We start from the raw sequence: 17,389 nt of genomic DNA, 5'->3' as shown, positions 1-17,389 counted from the left end.
ATCACCTGAGGTCAGGAGTTCGAGACTAGCCTGGCCAAAGTACAGTGAAACCCCATCTCTACTAAAAATAATACAAAAATTAGCTGGGCATGGTGGCACACATCTGCAGTCCCAGCTACTTGGGAAGCTGAGGCAGAATAATTGCTTGAACCCAAGGGGCAGAGGTTGCAGTGAGCCAAGATAATGCTACTGTACTCCAGCCTGGGTGCCAGAGTGAGATTCTCTCTCTCATTAAAAAAAAAAAAAAAAAAAAAAAAGTTGCTAATGAACCAGCATAGTCTCCCAGAGGGAAACCAGGTCCAGACTTAAACAGTTTAAATTTCACTCATTTTAATCCAGAAGAGGACATACTGGGGGAAGGCATCCAGATGTGCCCTAGTGGTTTTCAAGTCCCAACTCTTTCCCTCTCTCCCAAGAACCCAGGCAGTGCCCACCCCAAAATCCCCAACTTATGGTCAGAGTATTCCTGCTGATGTTACTCAGAATGTGTCAGGATCAGGAGGACAAGTGAGGGGGAGGCGTGCAGTGTGATCAGAACCCTATGATTTCTGATTCCTGAAATTAAAGACACAATGTGCCTTATGTTTGTATGTCTGGAGCTTAAACTATAGATTCCTCTAGTTGTGGGTGCCTGTTGTTTATGAACTGGAAAGGAATGATAAAGCCGCAATCAAGATCACACAACACAAGAAATTTTACAAAAGGAAAAAATATTTTGTTTCAAAATCTTTGCTACATGTCATTATTTTTGCCACTGTAAGGCTTAGCACAGATGCCAGCAATACAGAAATGGCCAACAAGAAAACGAAACAATCAAAATAAAACCCTGAAGGAAAAGCAAAACAAAACCCCAGAGCATCTTCTCTCTATCCTCCCCTTCCCCAAAAGCCCTATAATAACTGTACAATATTATAGTCCTGATCACATTTAAAAACAGTCGATTATTAAAAAACAAGGGTTCCATTGGAAACTCAACTTTTTGGTTTCGTAAATTGTGATATAAATATATATGTATACTGTAAGTGTGCACATAGAATAAAAAAATAAACTGTCTCCTTTTTTACTCCACTACCTGGCACCGGACTGGAGACAAAAGGAAGGGAAACCCAGCAAATGGACATTATTTTGGCCTCTTCAAGGCCATCCTTTCTCCTCAGTCCCCTATGACTACATTTAATATATCTTCTCATTAATTCAGTCTTGCACTTTAGCTACTGGCCAAAGCCAATTAAAAAAAAAAAGCTGATATCTTCAACTATTACCTGAGGAAGGTAAAGGGTGAGGGTAGTAACCTGTATCCGCATTTATATGGCTATTGTTAATTACCAAGTGACCCTGTTGAGATGGGTGTCCAGGCCCCATCTATCATACGGAATTATTATACTTGCACTCTAAAGCAAAACCCAATCTCAAGATTGGAGGGAGCAAAGAGGAAAAACCTCTTAGGGCCCAAAAGCCTTAAATCTCAGTTTCTTGCTAAACTGGGTATTTTGAGTACGGGATGAAAGAGGCTACTTTGCAAGAGGGCTTCGTATTTGGTTTACACTCCAACAGTGAGGATTATCACTGGGACGGCTAATCCAAGAAGTTGAGTTTCCATGCAGAAATAACCTCTACAGAACACACATCATATGTGATTCTGACAGAAAAATGCAGCATTATCTTTATGGCCAAGTCTTGGGTTTCAGAAAGTGTTTATCTTGCCAGTCTATTTAGGTAATGTTTGCAGATCTTCCAGATAAGGTGAGAGCACCAAAAGCAGGAGTAACCCAGCTTTATCACTGAATGTGTTCGATAACAGACAACCGTATCAACAGCTGACTTTCTATATTTGCTTTACAGTTGTATATTGGCTGGGCATGGATGCGAGCGCAGCAAAGACATTTATTTAAATATTCTTTGGCTGCAATACTAAGTGGAAAATACCTGGAAGATTTAACTCCTTAGGACTCGTTGAAAAGTACACAGAAAGACAAAGATAAAATCTGGGACAAATTTTGCATAACTCCCTAACAGGGAGAAAGAGTGAAATACAGAAGCACGTGCGCACACACACATACACGTACACACACATACACATTCTCTCACTTACTCACATGTTTCTTTCCAGAGGGATTGCTCACAGGCAGCAAAAAGAGCCTATGCTCACTTGCTAAAGCCCCATATATACCTACCACGTTTCATGGTCCTCAAATATGAGGACATTTCTCCTCTCCTCCACTCTCTTCAGAATTTCTTTCCAAAAACAAGCCATACTATCCAAGGCAAACAGTGGATGTCAGGTTCTTCTAACCTGCCTCTTGATCTTAGCACAAATCAACATCATACAATTTCAGGTCAGGAGACATAAGGAGAGGTGTTTTAACTTCACCCAGCCTCAAATTTTCAGAGAGTCCTAAAAGCCTTGGAGATTCATTCCATTTCTTCTATAAATGTTACCTTAGAGAGGCAACAGAGCAGGGGAACAGCCAGAAGGGAAAGGGGGTACACGTCAGGGGTGAGGGAAGGGAAGGGAGAGGAACTTTTATTCTGTTTACAGAAAGATTTGCTTTTTAAAAACAAACAGTGATTTTTTCTCCCCCACCCCTTATCCTCACCCCAACAGTTCTATTCTGAAAAGGGGGGAAACATAGTTAGATCAGGGAATTCTTCATTGTTGTAGCTGTTGCTCTGATCTCCCAGCATGGACAGCATCTCCTGATAAAAGAAAAAGATTAAGTTTGGGTCACACACCCTGATCTCTTACACTTACCAAGTTTCTACTCCACCATTCCCCTGCACTACCATCCCTGACCCCGAGTCTTTGCTGTGCTCTCTTAGCCTTCCTTACTTCCAACAACTTTGACTCCTTTAGATCGCAGCCTTTTTTCCTAATCCCTTCTGTCTTCCTCCTACAGTTCCACCTTTTTCCTTTTCCTAGTTCCCAATATTTTCAAAGGGAGAAAAATCTGCTTGCTGTATTTCATATAACCCCCTATAGACATATATGGAGTCTCTTATCTTATTTGTTTTCCACCAAGACCTGCTTTGCTTTCTTTCAATCTTTGCTTTAAACCAGCTCTTCCTTTGTCCTGCCTAAGATTACTCCATTCACTCTTGCAGTCCCTCAGGAATTGTGTAAATAGACCATTATGGCTATAATCAGTATGTTCTATTTCATTTACTTTTTATAATTTTTTAAATGGAACACTTCATGAATTTGTGTGTCATCCTTGCACAGAGGCCATGCTAATCTTCTCTATATTCATTCCAATTTTAGTATATATGCTGCTGAAGTAAGCATTACTTTTTAATCATTCTGTCTCTTTTAAACCCAAAGCTACTATGACTTGGGTATGTGGAACTATTTGAATGAGCTAAAGTAACTTTCTTTGGCATCTTCCTATAGTGCTAAATTTGTCTGTTCTGGTTAAATGGTATGCATCACACTCAATTCATACTCCTTTTTTGTTTGTTTGACAGGGACAGGATCAGGCTAGTTGCTCAGCCTGGCTTTGAACTCATGGCCTCAAGTGATCCCCTGCTTCAGTCTTCTAAGGGGCTGACATTATAGACACAAGCACTACTGCCTCTAGCTTCCGCAATATATTCAATAACTGACAGTGATCCCTTCATTTATCCCTCTCTGTCTTCTCACGTATACTTCCAACCAAACACCTCAATCCAGGCATGCTTCCTTCACTGTCTCTCCTCCTCCCTGACCCTTTCTCTCCCAGCTTCTAATTTTTGAAAGTCTTCACTCTCTTACCTGGAAGACCTCAGGCTGTCCAGGTTGCTGTGCTGACGGTTGTTGAACATGTTGCTCACTAGAACTCGAACGATGATGAGGCTGCTGGCCCTGCCACTGTGGCCAGACACCCACACCCTCTGCTGTCCGTGTCTGGAATTGTCCTGCAGTCTGTCCAGTCTCGGGAGCTAGAAATACAGCAAGGAAGAATAAACAACGCCAATCTACACAATTCCACTGTGTACTAATGCCACAAGTAAACAACTATAGGTAAGCCATTAATTTACCTAGGATAACTCTGTCCTTCTCTCCACCAATCAATGCCTTTTCTGTCTCAAAACTCAGCCCTAAATTAATTATTCTTCTCCAGGCAGCCTTTCCATAGTCTTTTACTCATTTAGGTTAAATGTGCAGACTATTAAATGTATAAAATATACATGATTTTGTTATATGTGCTAAAGTATTTTCATGTGGGTAGGTTTTTTTTTTTTTTTTTGAGACGGAGTTTCGCTCTTGTTGCCCAGGCTGGAGTGCAACGGCACGATCTCAGCTCAACACAACCTCCACCTCCAAGGTTCAAGCGATTATCCTGCCTCAGCATCCCAAGTAGCTGGGATTACAGGCATGTGCCACCACGCCCGTTAGAGACGGGGTTTCTCCATGTTGGTCAGGCTGGTCTTGAACTCCCGACCTCAGGTGATCCACCTGCCTCAGCCTCCCAAAGTGCTGGTATTACAGGCATGAGCCACCATGCCCAGCTGGTAGGTTTTAAATTCTAAATAGAATGTCACCTTGCATTTCCCTACAATTAGGTCAGTGTACCCAGAACATAGGCAAACAACTTTAACTACCAGATCCTTTCTCTTTAGCAGTGCGATTTTCCTGTTAACTCTCCTTATGGTCTGGACTCACCAAAGTTAGATCCACGATTGGTGAGACTAGGGTAGGCAGCAGCACCAGGCGATGCAGTTGGAGCACCAGGGAGGGACATGGAGCTGAAGGAGGATGGAGTCTGAAAGTTGCCCACACCAAACTGGGAAGTACGAGTCTTAGCAGTAGCCTGGGTAACCACTTGCTAAAAAGAGATGGAGAGGGGATACAGAACAAATACAGCATTAACATCATTGCACATACCATGCCTATGAGAGTCAACACTGTCAATCACTGCATCCTTCTGAACCAAGCTCATCACTTATTTCCTATTGTATATTTCCTCCAATTAACTTTCAATCTCTCTTAACACTATTTTTTAGGCAGCTGAGATAAAGGTACAAAAAGCAATGAACTATGGGATTAATAAAAGCTGTAAGAATTAAACGAAAGCATCTTATAAACTGTGAAGTTATACAAAACTAGAGGCATTCGTAACAGTAAAGTATTATATGCAGGCCAGGCGGGGTGGCTCATGCCTATAATCCCAGCACTTTGGGAGGCCGAGGCAGGCAGATCACCTGAGGTGAGGAGTTCGAGACCAGCCAGGCCAACATGGTGAAACCCTGTCTCTACTAAAAATACAAAAATTAGCTGGGCATGATGGCACGTGCCTGTAATCCCAGCTACCCAGGAGGCCGAGGCAGGAGAATCATTTGAACCTGGAAGACAGAGGTTGCAGTGAGCCAAGATTGCGCCCCTGCACTGTAGCCTGGGCAACAGAGCGAGACTCTGTCTCAAAATAACAACAAAAAAAGTACTATATGCAGAGAAAAAATATTCTGCACCATTATTCAGTCTGTTCTGCATTCATTTGTTCCTAATGATGTATTTTTTATAAAAACTATTTTCTCACAAGAGTCGTGTATATGCATTATAGAATATTTGGAAAGTGAAGGAAAATATAAAGAAAATAAGAATCATTCGTAATTCCATGGTAAACATGTTTGGATAATTTCTTCCAGTTTCTATTTTCTCGTGCATTTTGTACACAATTGAGATCAGATTGCATATAACATTCTGCAGCCTGCTTTTGGTTTTGACTTTTTAAAACTATTACTTGTATAACATAAATATATAGTAATATTAAAGAATATTTCTTTAGACAAGGTATTTATTGTGCATTATATTATATATATGAATATTATATAAGAATTTTTCGGCCAGGTGCCGTGGCTCATGCCTGTAATCCCAGCACTTTGGGAGGCCGAGGCGGTAGATCATGAGGTCAAGAGATTGAGACCATCCTGGCTAACACAGTGAAACCCCGTCTCTACTAAAAATATAAAAAATTAGCCGGGCCTGGTGGCGGGCGCCTGTAGTCCCAGCTACTCGGGAGGCTGAGGCAGGAGAATGACATGAACCCGGGAAGCAGAGCTTGCAGTGAGCCGAGATCGCACCACTGCACTCTAGAGCCTGGGCAACACAGCGAGACTCCATCTCAAAAAAAAAAAAAAAAGAAAGAAAAGAATGTTGCAACTTTTTTGTAAACAGACATCACTGTAAGTTAGTCATTAATTGTCTCCTTTTTTCCTGCCTTATGGAGTCCTAAACAAAGAGGAAACATCTTAGAATTTACTCCAAAACAAATCTGAAAATCGGACATGCTCAAAATGTTCCAAGTGAGCAATTCTGATTTAAGGTGAATATTTAAGATAAAACCAGACTCTACTGAGATTTTTTTATTATCTGTGATTTTTAATTAGCTACTCTCAACAAAGATGGAAATTGGAAACTGGAGAACAGGGGTTGTGGAGAAGGTATTTAAAATAAAAAACACTGATTTTACATATGGAAAAAAGCCCAAACAAACAGAAAATAATACACAGGGAACAAACAGATGATAGGTTTTACCTGGGCAGAAAAGCCTGAGCGGGTAGTAGGGGTCCAAGTTGGGGTTGCTCCTTGGGTGGGGTTGGAGTGGCGGGAAATCTGGGCCAAGATCTGTCCTGCAGAAGCTGATGGCTGGACAATGGTTACAGGAGGGGCTAGGCCACTATTCCTAGGAGTGAATAAATGAGGTAAAGGATTAAAGGGATAGATTTATCACAGAAGCCAGGAATCAAAGGACAATCTAGTGCTGTCCCTAGATCTCCCTGACTTCCTACAGGTTAGGGAAAATTTGATAACAATTTGGAAAAGACAAGAAAGACTGACAGTCACACACTGACCAGGACACACAGAGATGGAGCCTAGAACATGGCAATAGGACAGGTGCAAAGAAATAGAAGGAGGAAAAGCAGCTTGTTTGCCTCACGCTAGGCCCTACAAGCTTCACTGCTTTTTCCGAAATAACCAGAGAAAGCAAGGGAAGAATAAAATTTGGATTCAGCAGCTGAATCCCTCAGGGCCCTGTAAAGCAGCACATATATACGGGGCTCACCTGAAATTCTCTGCCGGCCGGGGGGTAGGAGGGAATGTGTTGCCCTGGGAGAATAGCTGTTGGGTGGCAGGGACAGTGCTGGAGGAGATGCCTTTACTCTGATCTGTGGACCAAAAGGAGTTGGGGGAGGGCCAGTCAAGGGGCTGTAGTATATTAGTTCAGCAAGTTTCTATTTACTCAGGTGGCATTACGATTAAGTGGAAAAACACTGGAAGATTACTGATTGGGCAGTGGCATGCCCATCAGTAAGTGATCTAAATGAGAATTTAAAAGGATAATGAGAAAGAAACATACCTGCATTGATGTTGTGATAGATTTCTGAAAATCTTGGATCTCTATCCTGGGCATATAAACCATCTGACTTCTCAAGGGGCTTGCTGTGTTCTGGTCCTGTGGTTGTCACAGGCTGAACAACCTGTGGAATACAATGATAAAAATAACCATTAAAGATTTAACATGACAATTCAATAACCCTAAAATTCATATAAAACATATGTACATTCTAACTAGTACTGGAGAACACTTCCTAAATACTCCCTATCCTCTTCAACGAAGAGGACACAACTCACCTGGGAATGATTGTAGCTGGCCAGTCCATCTCTTCCTGGTACCATGTCCAATTCTGTTTGCTGTTGCTGCTGCCTATATGTCAAAGGCCAGGTGAGAAGAGAAATAGAAAAAAAAAATTTTTTTTTAAAGAATCTGGAGAAAGAACCTTAAAACAAATCAAACAGGCCAGGCATGGTGGCTTACGCCTGTAATCCCAACACTTTGGGAGGCCGAGGCAGGTGGATCACCTGAGGTCAGGAGTTCGAGACCAGCCTGGCCAAAATGGCAAAACCCTGTCTCTACTAAAAATACAAAAAATTAGCAGGGGTGGTGGCAGGCACCTGTACTCCCAGCTATTCAGGAGGCTGAGGCAGGTGAATCACTTGAACCCAGGAGGCAGAGGTTGCAGTGAGCCTAGATCATGCCATTGCACTCCAGCCTGGGCAATGAGAGCAAAACTCCTTCTCAAAAAAAAAAAAAAAAAAAAAAAAACTAACCAACCAACCAAACAAAAAATATATGGGATTGCAAATGACCACCCCCTGGGTGACTGCTCAACAGATGATTATTTGACCATTTCTTACCTGGGTGCCAGCTGTCCTGAGCCCATCTCCAGGGATAAATTAGCTGTGGGACCTAGCTGTGGCCTCTGGATTGTGTTGGAGAGTGTAGGCCGTGGTTCTTGGCTAGAGTTCCTATGAAAACAGAGTAGACAGTAAAGAGGGGTGGAGGGGAGGAACGGGGAGAGAGAGAGAAAGAGAAGAATCAGATTTTGTATGTAAAGCTCTATAGATTCATCTGCAGGTGGAACAATCAATAAATCCTTCATTAAAGTCCAATCCTACAGTTAATCTAGGGTGTCAGTTTCAGCAAATAGAAACTATGTTCTATGACACAGGGGTCATCTTGTTGGGTTCTAACTCCTTCTAGGTATTCAAAACCTGGTTGTTATGGATGTGTGTACATATTCATATAAGGTATTTTTTAAAAGCATAGGTAAAAAACTGAAAGTACGTACACTGTACATTAACAAAGACTATCTGGAGTGTGAAATTTTTATTCCTTCTCTCTGTATTTTTCAATACTTTCCACATTTTCTATAAAGAATATTTATTTAAAAATAAAATACTAGCCAGGCACGGTGGCTCACACCTGTAATCCTGGCATTGTGGGAGGCTGAGGCAGGGTGGACTGCTTGACTTCAGGAGTCTGAGACCAGCCTGGGCAACATGGTGAAGCCCCCGTCTCTACAAAAAACACAAAAATTAGCAGGCATGGCGGTGGACTCCTGTAGTCCCAGCTACTCAGGAGACAGATGGGAGGATCGCTTGAGCCTGGGAGGTGGAGGTTGCAGTGGGCTGAGAGAGCGCCACCGCACTCCAGTCTGGGTGACAGAGTGAGACACTGTCTCAATGAAACAAACAAACAAAAAAATCTCTAAAAGCTAATTAAAATTAATCATGGTAGGGAAAATGATACATAAACATGGAGAAAGCAATTATTTCCAGAAACTCAAGTCCTTAAAACAGCTTAAATTTTTAAAAATTTAAACAAAATGGAAACACAAAATGATGGTTGTTGTGTAATATAAAGATGCAAAAGACAAAATAAAGAGCTACAATGACCATGACTATCCACTTGAGTCCTAAGTTAATAAAAATTTTAAACTCAATCCACTGTGTTATACTTAGTAAGCAAAGAATTAAACTTTACAAGTTCTAAAGACTGAATTGGACAATATTGTTGTCACCAGGTATTATTCATACTTGCTACGTAGTCATAATCTAATCTTCAAGAGCTGGATTCAAGGCCAATTCAACAGAAAAAGGATTAAATGGCAAGGTGGTAACCTGACAACTGATATCTACTAGATGGCTATAATAAACAAAAAGACAGTAACAAGTGTTAACAAGGATGTGGAGAAATCAGAGCCCTTGTACACTGCTCCTGGGAATGCAGAATGATGGGGCAGCTTTGGAAAACAGTTTGGCAATTCCTCAAAAGGTAAAACAGAGTTACTATGTGGCCAGCAATTCTACTCCTGGGTGGAATTCAAGAGAATAAAAATATATCCACACAAAACTAGTACACAAATATTCATGAAAGCATTTTTTCAGCTCCTTATCCCTATTTTACAGATGGAAGCATTTTGATAACCAAAAGCAGAAACAACCAAATGTCTATTAATGAACACACAGTATGTGGTATATCCATACAATGAAATCTTATTTGGCAATAAAAAGAAATGAAGTACTGATACATGCTACAACATGGATAACCTTTGTAAACATTATACTAAGTGAAAGAGGCCAGTTACAAAGGAACTACATAGTCTGTGATTCCATTTATACAAAATGTCTAGAATAGACAAATTTATAAAGACAACAGATTCATAGTTATATAGAACTTCAGAGCGGGGGGAAAGAACAGGGAATGACTGTTAACTGATCTAGAATTTGTTTTGGGGGAATGAAAATATTCTGAAATTAGACTGCAGTAAGAGTTACATAACTATGTGATATACTAAAAAACACTGTATACTTTAAATGGGTGAGGTGTATGGTATGTGAAATATATCTCATAAAACTTTTTTAAAAAGCAGCTGAGAAAGAAAGGTCAAATAGAAAAGTGCAAAAGAGAGGAACAGTAACTAATGAAAGAGGAGGATGTAGCTATGCTCTAAAGAAAACTGACCAAATCAGGCCCACTGCCTGTTTTTCGAAATAAAGATTTACTGGAACACAGCCACATTCTTTCATTTGTCTATGACTGCTTTCATGCTACAGCAGAGTTGAGTAGGTGGAATAAAGACCACATGGCCCACAAAGCCTAAAATATTTACTATCTAGCCCCCCTTACAGAAAGAGCTTGCCTACCCCTGCTCCAGAGGAAAGTCCTGTCAGACTAGAGCAATAAACTGGTGTACAAAACATAATCCTTTCCAGAAAGAGTTGATATCTAGAATTGAAACATAAACCCTTCCATCTCAGGACCTAGTCTCTGAATTATTGTTTGTAAAATCTTATTCTGGCGAGGTGCAGTGGCTTATGCCTGTGATCCCAGCACTTTGGGAGGAGGACGGACTGCCTGTGCCCAGGAATTTAAGACCAGACTCTGCAACATGGAAAAATCCCATCTCTACAAAAAATACAAATATTAGCCAGGCATCTTGGTGGATGTCTGTAGTCCCAGCTACTCAGGGGACTGAGGTGGGAGGATCGCTTGCGCCTGGGAGGCTGAGGCTGCAGTGAGCCATGATCACACTATTGCATTCCAGCCTGGGTTCCAGAGCGAGACCCTTTCTGAAAACAAAACAAAACAGAACAAAAACAAAAACAAAAAAACCTCACTCTACTCTGATCAGCTATCCCAAATCCTATAAGCTGGAAAATGAGGAACTTCAAACTAATGGTGTTTAATACTAGAAAAGTGAGGAGAAGGGAATAGCTTGATAAGACTAAGAAGAGCTGGTACATTAGAAATCCCAACATTGGAAAATGCCTGTGTGATATTCTGAAATACAACTGATTGCTGAACATGGAGGCTAAGGGCACCCACCCCTGTGCCGTTGAAAATTCGACTGTAACTTCTGACTCTCCCAAAACTTTACTACTAATAGCCTACTGTTGGCCAGAAGCCTTACCAATAACATAAACAGTTGATTAACACGTTTTGTATGTTGTATGTATTATGTACTGTATTCTTACAACAAAGTTAAAGAGAAAATGTTATTAAGAAAATCGTAAGGAAGAGAAAATACATTTACAGCACTGTACTGTATTTATCATTATCATAAGCTTATATCATCTTACAAGATGACTTACAAGATAAGTCATCTATATGAAGTGGCAAGCAACCACAGCTGCAGACTTCATTCTACAGTACATATCAAGCAATTCACCTTTTTCTTATAATGTCATGACTTTTCCCTGCTTCTTGGGAAGACTTCCAGCATCACTAGTGGCACTTCATACTGTTCCCAAATGTTATTCAAGGTTTCAGTATTGCACTAAACACGATGAAAAATATGCAAGAACCATGAGATTTCACTTTTTACTGCAATATGCAATTTACGGGAGTGAATTGCTCATGAAGAGATGATTAGCATCACACAGAATTTTAAGCAAACTGGCAACAATTGAGCAATAGGAGGTGGCTACAAAATTATTACAATAGTACAGTATATGCTACCGTTAACTTTACCCAGTTATGATTTAAAACTGCATCTTTACATTTGTTTACATTTCTCTCAACTACAAATGGTGCCATTGTACAAATGGTGTATATGTGTACGTTGTGATGCATTTTTACTTTTTTTTTTTTTGGAGATGGAGTCTCACTGTCACCCAGGCTGGAGTGCACTGGCACGATCTCAGCTCACTGCAACCTGCACCTCCCAGGTTCAAGTGATTCTCATACCTTAACCTCCCAAATAGCTGGGACTATAGGCACGTGCCACCATGCCCAGCTAATTTCTGTATTTTCTTTTTTTTTTCAGTAGAGACAGGGTTTCACCACATTGGCCAGGTTGGTCTCGAACTCCTGACCTCAAGTGATCTGCTCAACTCGGTCTCCCAAAGTGATAAAGTGATGGGATTACAAGTGTGAGCCACTGCACCTGGCCAGCATTTTTACTTTTTATAAAAGATTTGTATATGTTGTATGGTAGTAAATGATAAAATAGACTAGAATTTATATGTATTTAATATATTCACGCATGACATGCCTAACTTTTTCTAATTTTTTCAATACATCTAGGCTATGTAGCTTATTTTCAGGTTTTTCAAATTGTCACAAATATCAAACGAATTTTCCAAAACATTTACTGAAAAAAATCCATGTATAAGTGGACCTGGATTTTTACCAATTAAAATCTTTGGAATCTTCAGTGTGATAAGTGTCTTTTTGTCTGCTAATGAGTTGACTGAGGGCTGGCAACCCCTAGGTAGCTTCAAGATGGGGCTCGTCCCTGGAAAGATCAAGGCAAAATTAGAGGGTTGGGACTTTTAGCCCTAACCTGCAACCTCATGGAGGGGAGTGGGACCTAAGGTTAAGTTGATCACCAATGGCCAATGATTTAATCACTCATGCCTACATAATGAAATATCCATTAAAATCCAAAAGGACTGGGTTTGAGGAGCTTCTTAATAGGTAAACACATAGAGATCCCTGGAGGGTAGTCCACCCTGAAAGAGTTTGAAAGCTCTGTGCTCCTTCCTCCTTACCTTGCCCTATCTATCTCTTCATCTGATGTTCACTAGTATCCTTTGTAATATCTTTTATAATAAACTGGTAAACATAGGTAAATGTTCCCTGAGCCATTCAAGCAAATTGACTGAACCCAAGTAGGGGGTCATGGGAGACAGCTGGTCAGTCAGATGCACAGGTAAAACAACCTGGGGCTTGCAACTGGCATCGGAAGTGGGAAGAGTCTTGTGGTATTGCATCCACAAATTGGGGGATCTGATGCTATCTCCAAGTAGATAGTGAACTGAATTGAATGGAAGGACACCCAGCTAGTGTCCACTGCAGAACTGATTGCTTGATTTTTTTTTTTTCTTTTTTTTCCTTTTTTTGAAATGGAATCTCACTCTGTAGCCCAGGCTGGAGTACAGTGGCGTGATCCCAGCTCACTATAACCTCCACCTCTCAGGTTCAAGCGATTCTACTGTCTCAGCCTTCCGAGTAGCTGGGACTACAGGCACATGCCACCATGCCTGGCTAATTTTTGTGTTATTGCTCGATTGTTTACCCCTCACATAGGGCATCAGAAGTATTTTGTGTTGTGAGAGTAGAGGAAAAACACTTTTTTCACACTCCTGTATAATACATACTTCACATTGGTGTTGGTACAGATGATGTATTCAATTTCATCTGAGTAAGGGTTCTGGAAAGTAAAGGAGCTGGTTCTCATCCAGAGCCATTCTTGGTTCTTAGACCGGAACCGGAACATGACAGACAGCACTTGGCCTTTTAATTTCACCACCTGAAAAAGTTTTCATGCCATCAGTGGAACTCACAGAAAATTTTCATTACAAAAATAAATAAAAATTTTCCCATTTCTACAACCCTAAAACTCTTGTCATTATCCTTGAGGCACCAGTATTTTTCAATATTAAAACAAAATGAGAGTAAAAACTAAGTGATTCAATATGGAAGCATATTTCTCATGCTTCCTTTCATCTAGAGTGCAGTTCTCTACTCACTGCAACCACCACCTCTCAGGTTCAAGCAATTCTCCTGCCTCAGTTTCCCAAGTGGCAGGGACTACAGGCACGTGCCACCATGCTCGGCTAATTTTTTGTATTTTTAGTAGAGACGGTGTATTCACCATGTTAGGCAGGATGGTCTTGATCTCCTGACCTCGTGATCCGCCCGCCTCGGCTTCCCAAAGTGCTGGGATTACAGGCGTGAGCCACTGTGCCTAGCCTTTTTTTTTTTTTTTTTTTTTTGGGATGGAGCCTCGCTCTGTCACCAGGCTGGAGTGCAGTGGCGCAATCTCGGCTCACTACAACCTCCGACTCACTGGTTCAAGCAATTCTCCTGCCTCAGCCTCCCGCGTAGCTGAGATTACAGGCACGTGCCACCATGCCCAGTTAATTTTTGTATTTTTAGTAGAGACAGGGTTTCACCATGTTGGCCAGGATGGTCTCAATTTCCTGACCTCCTGATCCGCCTGCCTTGGCCTCCCAAAGTGCTGGGATTATAGGCTTGAGCCACTGTGCCCGGCCAGAGACTCAAGCTTTCTTATTAGGTTGGTGCAAAAGTCACTGCATTTTTGCCACTAAAAAAAAAAACGGCAAAAACCACAATTTCTTTTGCACCAACCTATTACTACTCTAGTCAAAAAGGAATAATACTTATTTCCAGGAAGGAAAAGACTGTTTCCCTACTTCCCTTGGGAAATCCATTAAAGATACTCTGAGCTACCTTTACAAGTCTATACCAGAAATTTGGTAAGTTTAATGACACTGAATATAGCTTACTCTTGCTTGCTCTTCAATCCTATTTTTTCCCCTGAAATCTGAGAACATCTGTTTTCTTTTTTTTCTTTTATTTCTTTTTTTCTTTGAGATGGAGTCTCACTCTATTGCCCAGGCTGGAGTGCACTGGTGCAATCTTGGCTCACTGCAACCTCCGCCTCCCGGGTTCAAGAGATTCTCCTGCCTTAGCCTCCTGAGCTGGGGACTACAGGTGTGCCCCACCACACCCAGCTGGGATTACAGGCATGAGCCACTGCGCCCAGACAACATCTGTTTTCACAGCATCTACAGAGGCTTCCATAAATAAAATTAAGTTGGCTTTAGTCTTGTTTTGCTTTTTAAAAGTAATTTTAAGTTATTCTATTTTTTATTTTATTTTATTTTTAGACAGTCTTGCTTTATTACCCAGGCTGAAGTGTAATGGGGCAATCTTGGGTCACTGCAACCTCTGCCTCCTGGGTTCAAGCAATTCTCGTGCCTCAGCCTCCCAAGTAGTTGGGACTACAGGCATGAGCCACCATACCTGGCTAATTTTTGTATTTTTAATAGAGACAGGGTTTCAAGATGTTGGCCAGGCTGGTTCAAACTCCTGGCTTCAAGTGATCACCTGCCTCAGCCTCCCAAAGTGCTGGGACTACAGGCGTAAGTGACCATGTCCAGCCAATTTTAGGTTATTTTACATACTAGTCTCATAGAAAATAATCTTTTAACTCTATATTCCTAAAAATGAAAAAATAAAAAATAAAAAAACAGTATTAGAAGCCAACCACCTATTTTGCGATACTATGTATCAAATACTGGGTGATGTGTTTTATATTCATTACCTTATTTAATCTTCCCAACAACCATCTGAATTTAGGTACTATTAATATATTCATTGTATCAGTAAGGACACTACTGAGACTTAAAGAGGTTAATTAACTTGTCTAATACAAAGTAAAAACCGCTATAGAAAGCCATGTCTATAAAATTCACCAGATATTTTCAGGAGCTGAAGCCTGAGAATGACAATTAACAGTCAGCTTACGTAATTCATTACAACTCTCACTCATCCATAAAAGAACCATCTAGGCTGGGCGCAATGGCTCACGCCTGTAATCCCAGCACTTTGGGAGGCTGAGGTGGGCGGATCACAAGGTCAGGAGATCGAGACCATCCTCGCCAATATGTTGAAACCCGTCTCTACTAAAAATACAAAAATTAGCTGGGCGTGGCAGCACGTGCCTGTAATCCCAGCTGCTTGGGAGGCTGAGACAGGAGAATCACTTGAACCCGGGAGGCAGAGGTTACAATGAGCCGAGATCACACACTACACTCCACCCCGGCGACAGAGCTAGACTCCTAAAAAAAAAAATTAACTGTATAAAATCAATTTTCTACTACAAGCTTAGTGAAGTATACCGTTTTCTTTTTTTTTTTTTTTTTTTTTTTTTTTTTGAGACAGAGTCTAGCTCTGTCATCCAGGCTGGAGTACAATGGTATGATCTCAGCTCACTGCAACTTCTGCCTCCCCGGTTCAAGTGATTCTTGTGCCTCAGCCTCCCGAGTACCTGGGATTACAGGCATGCACCACCATACCGGGCTAATTTTTTGTAATTTTAGTAGAGATGGGGTTTCACTGTGTTGGCCGGGCTGGTCTTGAACTCCTGGCCTCAAGTGATCCACCTGCCTCAGCCTCCCAGAGCGCTGGGATTATAGGTGTGAGCCACGGCGCCCAGATGAGAACATCTATTTTCACAGCATCTACAGAGATTGGGTGCATGAGCCACCATGCTTGGCCCAATAGTTTAAATACCTTAAAGACAGCTCCTTGGATACAGTTAATTGAATACAAGACAGTAAATAGCCAAAGCCAAACAGAAATACCTTGGGGATTATCCATAATTTCAAAGTATTAGTCCTTTTCTATTTCTTAAAAATGCAGATTAAGTACTAAAGAACATAAAACTGTAGTGCCTGCCACCGTGTTCAGTTAATCAGTAGTCAATATTTATGGAGTGAATATGATAAATATTTATTCAGAACCAAACCAGGAAAAAAGTTACCTGTTGGAAGCTGTCTCTTAGAAGCTGCTGGTCTTCAGGATGACAGAATTCCACAATATTCTTTCCTAAGAGTTCCTAGAAGAAAGAAGAGTATGATATATACTTTTTTTTTAAGATGGAGTTTTGCTCTTGTTGCCCAGGCTGGAGTACAATGGCACGATCTTGGCTCCCTGCAACCTCCACCTCCTGGGTTCAAGCAATTCTCCTGCCTCAGCCTCCCAAGTAGCTGGGATTACAGGCATGTGCTATCACACCTGGCTAATTTTGTTTTTTTTTTTAGTAGAGACAGGGTTTCACCATGTTGGTCAGGCTGGTCTCGAACTCCTGACCTCAAGTGATCCACCTGCCTCAGCCTCCCAAAGTGCTGGGATTACAGGTGTGAGCCACTATACCCAGCCAAGATATATACTTTTATGGTCATCTAACTGGCCTGGTCCATCAGCTGGGGACTCGGATTTTATTTCTTCTGTTTTGATCCTAAGACTATAGTTAAGTGCGGAGGGAAAAGTAAGACAATAAACAGGCCGGGCGCGGTGGCTCAAGCCTGTAATCCCAGCACTTTGGGAGGCCGAGACGGGCGGATCATTGAGGTCAGGAGATCGAGACCATCCTGGCTAACACGGTGAAACCCCGTCTCTACTAAAAAAAAAATACAAAAAACTAGCCGGGCGAGGTGGCGGGTGCCTGTAGTCCCAGCTACTCGGGAGGCTGAGGCAGGAGAATGGCGTAAACCCGGGAGGCGGAGCTTGCAGTGAGCTGAGATCCGGCCACT

At 41.5% G+C, this 17,389-nt stretch overlaps 1 protein-coding gene across 4 annotated transcripts in view; it reads right to left on the bottom strand.

The window, feature by feature from the left end:
• Positions 1–310: 310 nt before the first annotated feature.
• Positions 311–17,389, bottom strand: part of ARNT (aryl hydrocarbon receptor nuclear translocator) — a 66,674-nt gene continuing 49,595 nt past the window's right edge. For 2 of the 4 annotated variants that reach the window (XM_017877774.1, XM_017877776.1), the window contains 10 exons: positions 16,618–16,692; positions 13,424–13,575; positions 8,174–8,284; positions 7,610–7,682; positions 7,335–7,455; positions 7,041–7,143; positions 6,512–6,659; positions 4,640–4,802; positions 3,749–3,915; positions 311–2,697 (listed from right to left, as the gene is read on the bottom strand). In XM_017877774.1, coding sequence (XP_017733263.1) covers positions 2,608–2,697; positions 3,749–3,915; positions 4,640–4,802; positions 6,512–6,659; positions 7,041–7,143; positions 7,335–7,455; positions 7,610–7,682; positions 8,174–8,284; positions 13,424–13,575; positions 16,618–16,692 — 1,203 coding nt within the window. In that variant the 3' untranslated portion in view covers positions 311–2,607. The remainder of the gene's footprint in view (positions 2,698–3,748; positions 3,916–4,639; positions 4,803–6,511; positions 6,660–7,040; positions 7,144–7,334; positions 7,456–7,609; positions 7,683–8,173; positions 8,285–13,423; positions 13,576–16,617; positions 16,693–17,389) is intronic. The other 2 variants (XM_017877773.1, XM_017877775.1) reach the window with 1 other exon arrangement.

The sequence above is a fragment of the Rhinopithecus bieti genome, unplaced genomic scaffold, assembly GCF_001698545.2.
Source record: "Rhinopithecus bieti isolate Rb0 unplaced genomic scaffold, ASM169854v2 scaffold_10548, whole genome shotgun sequence".
Classification (NCBI taxonomy): domain Eukaryota; kingdom Metazoa; phylum Chordata; class Mammalia; order Primates; family Cercopithecidae; genus Rhinopithecus; species Rhinopithecus bieti.
This window is presented reverse-complemented; position numbering and strand designations above follow the sequence as displayed.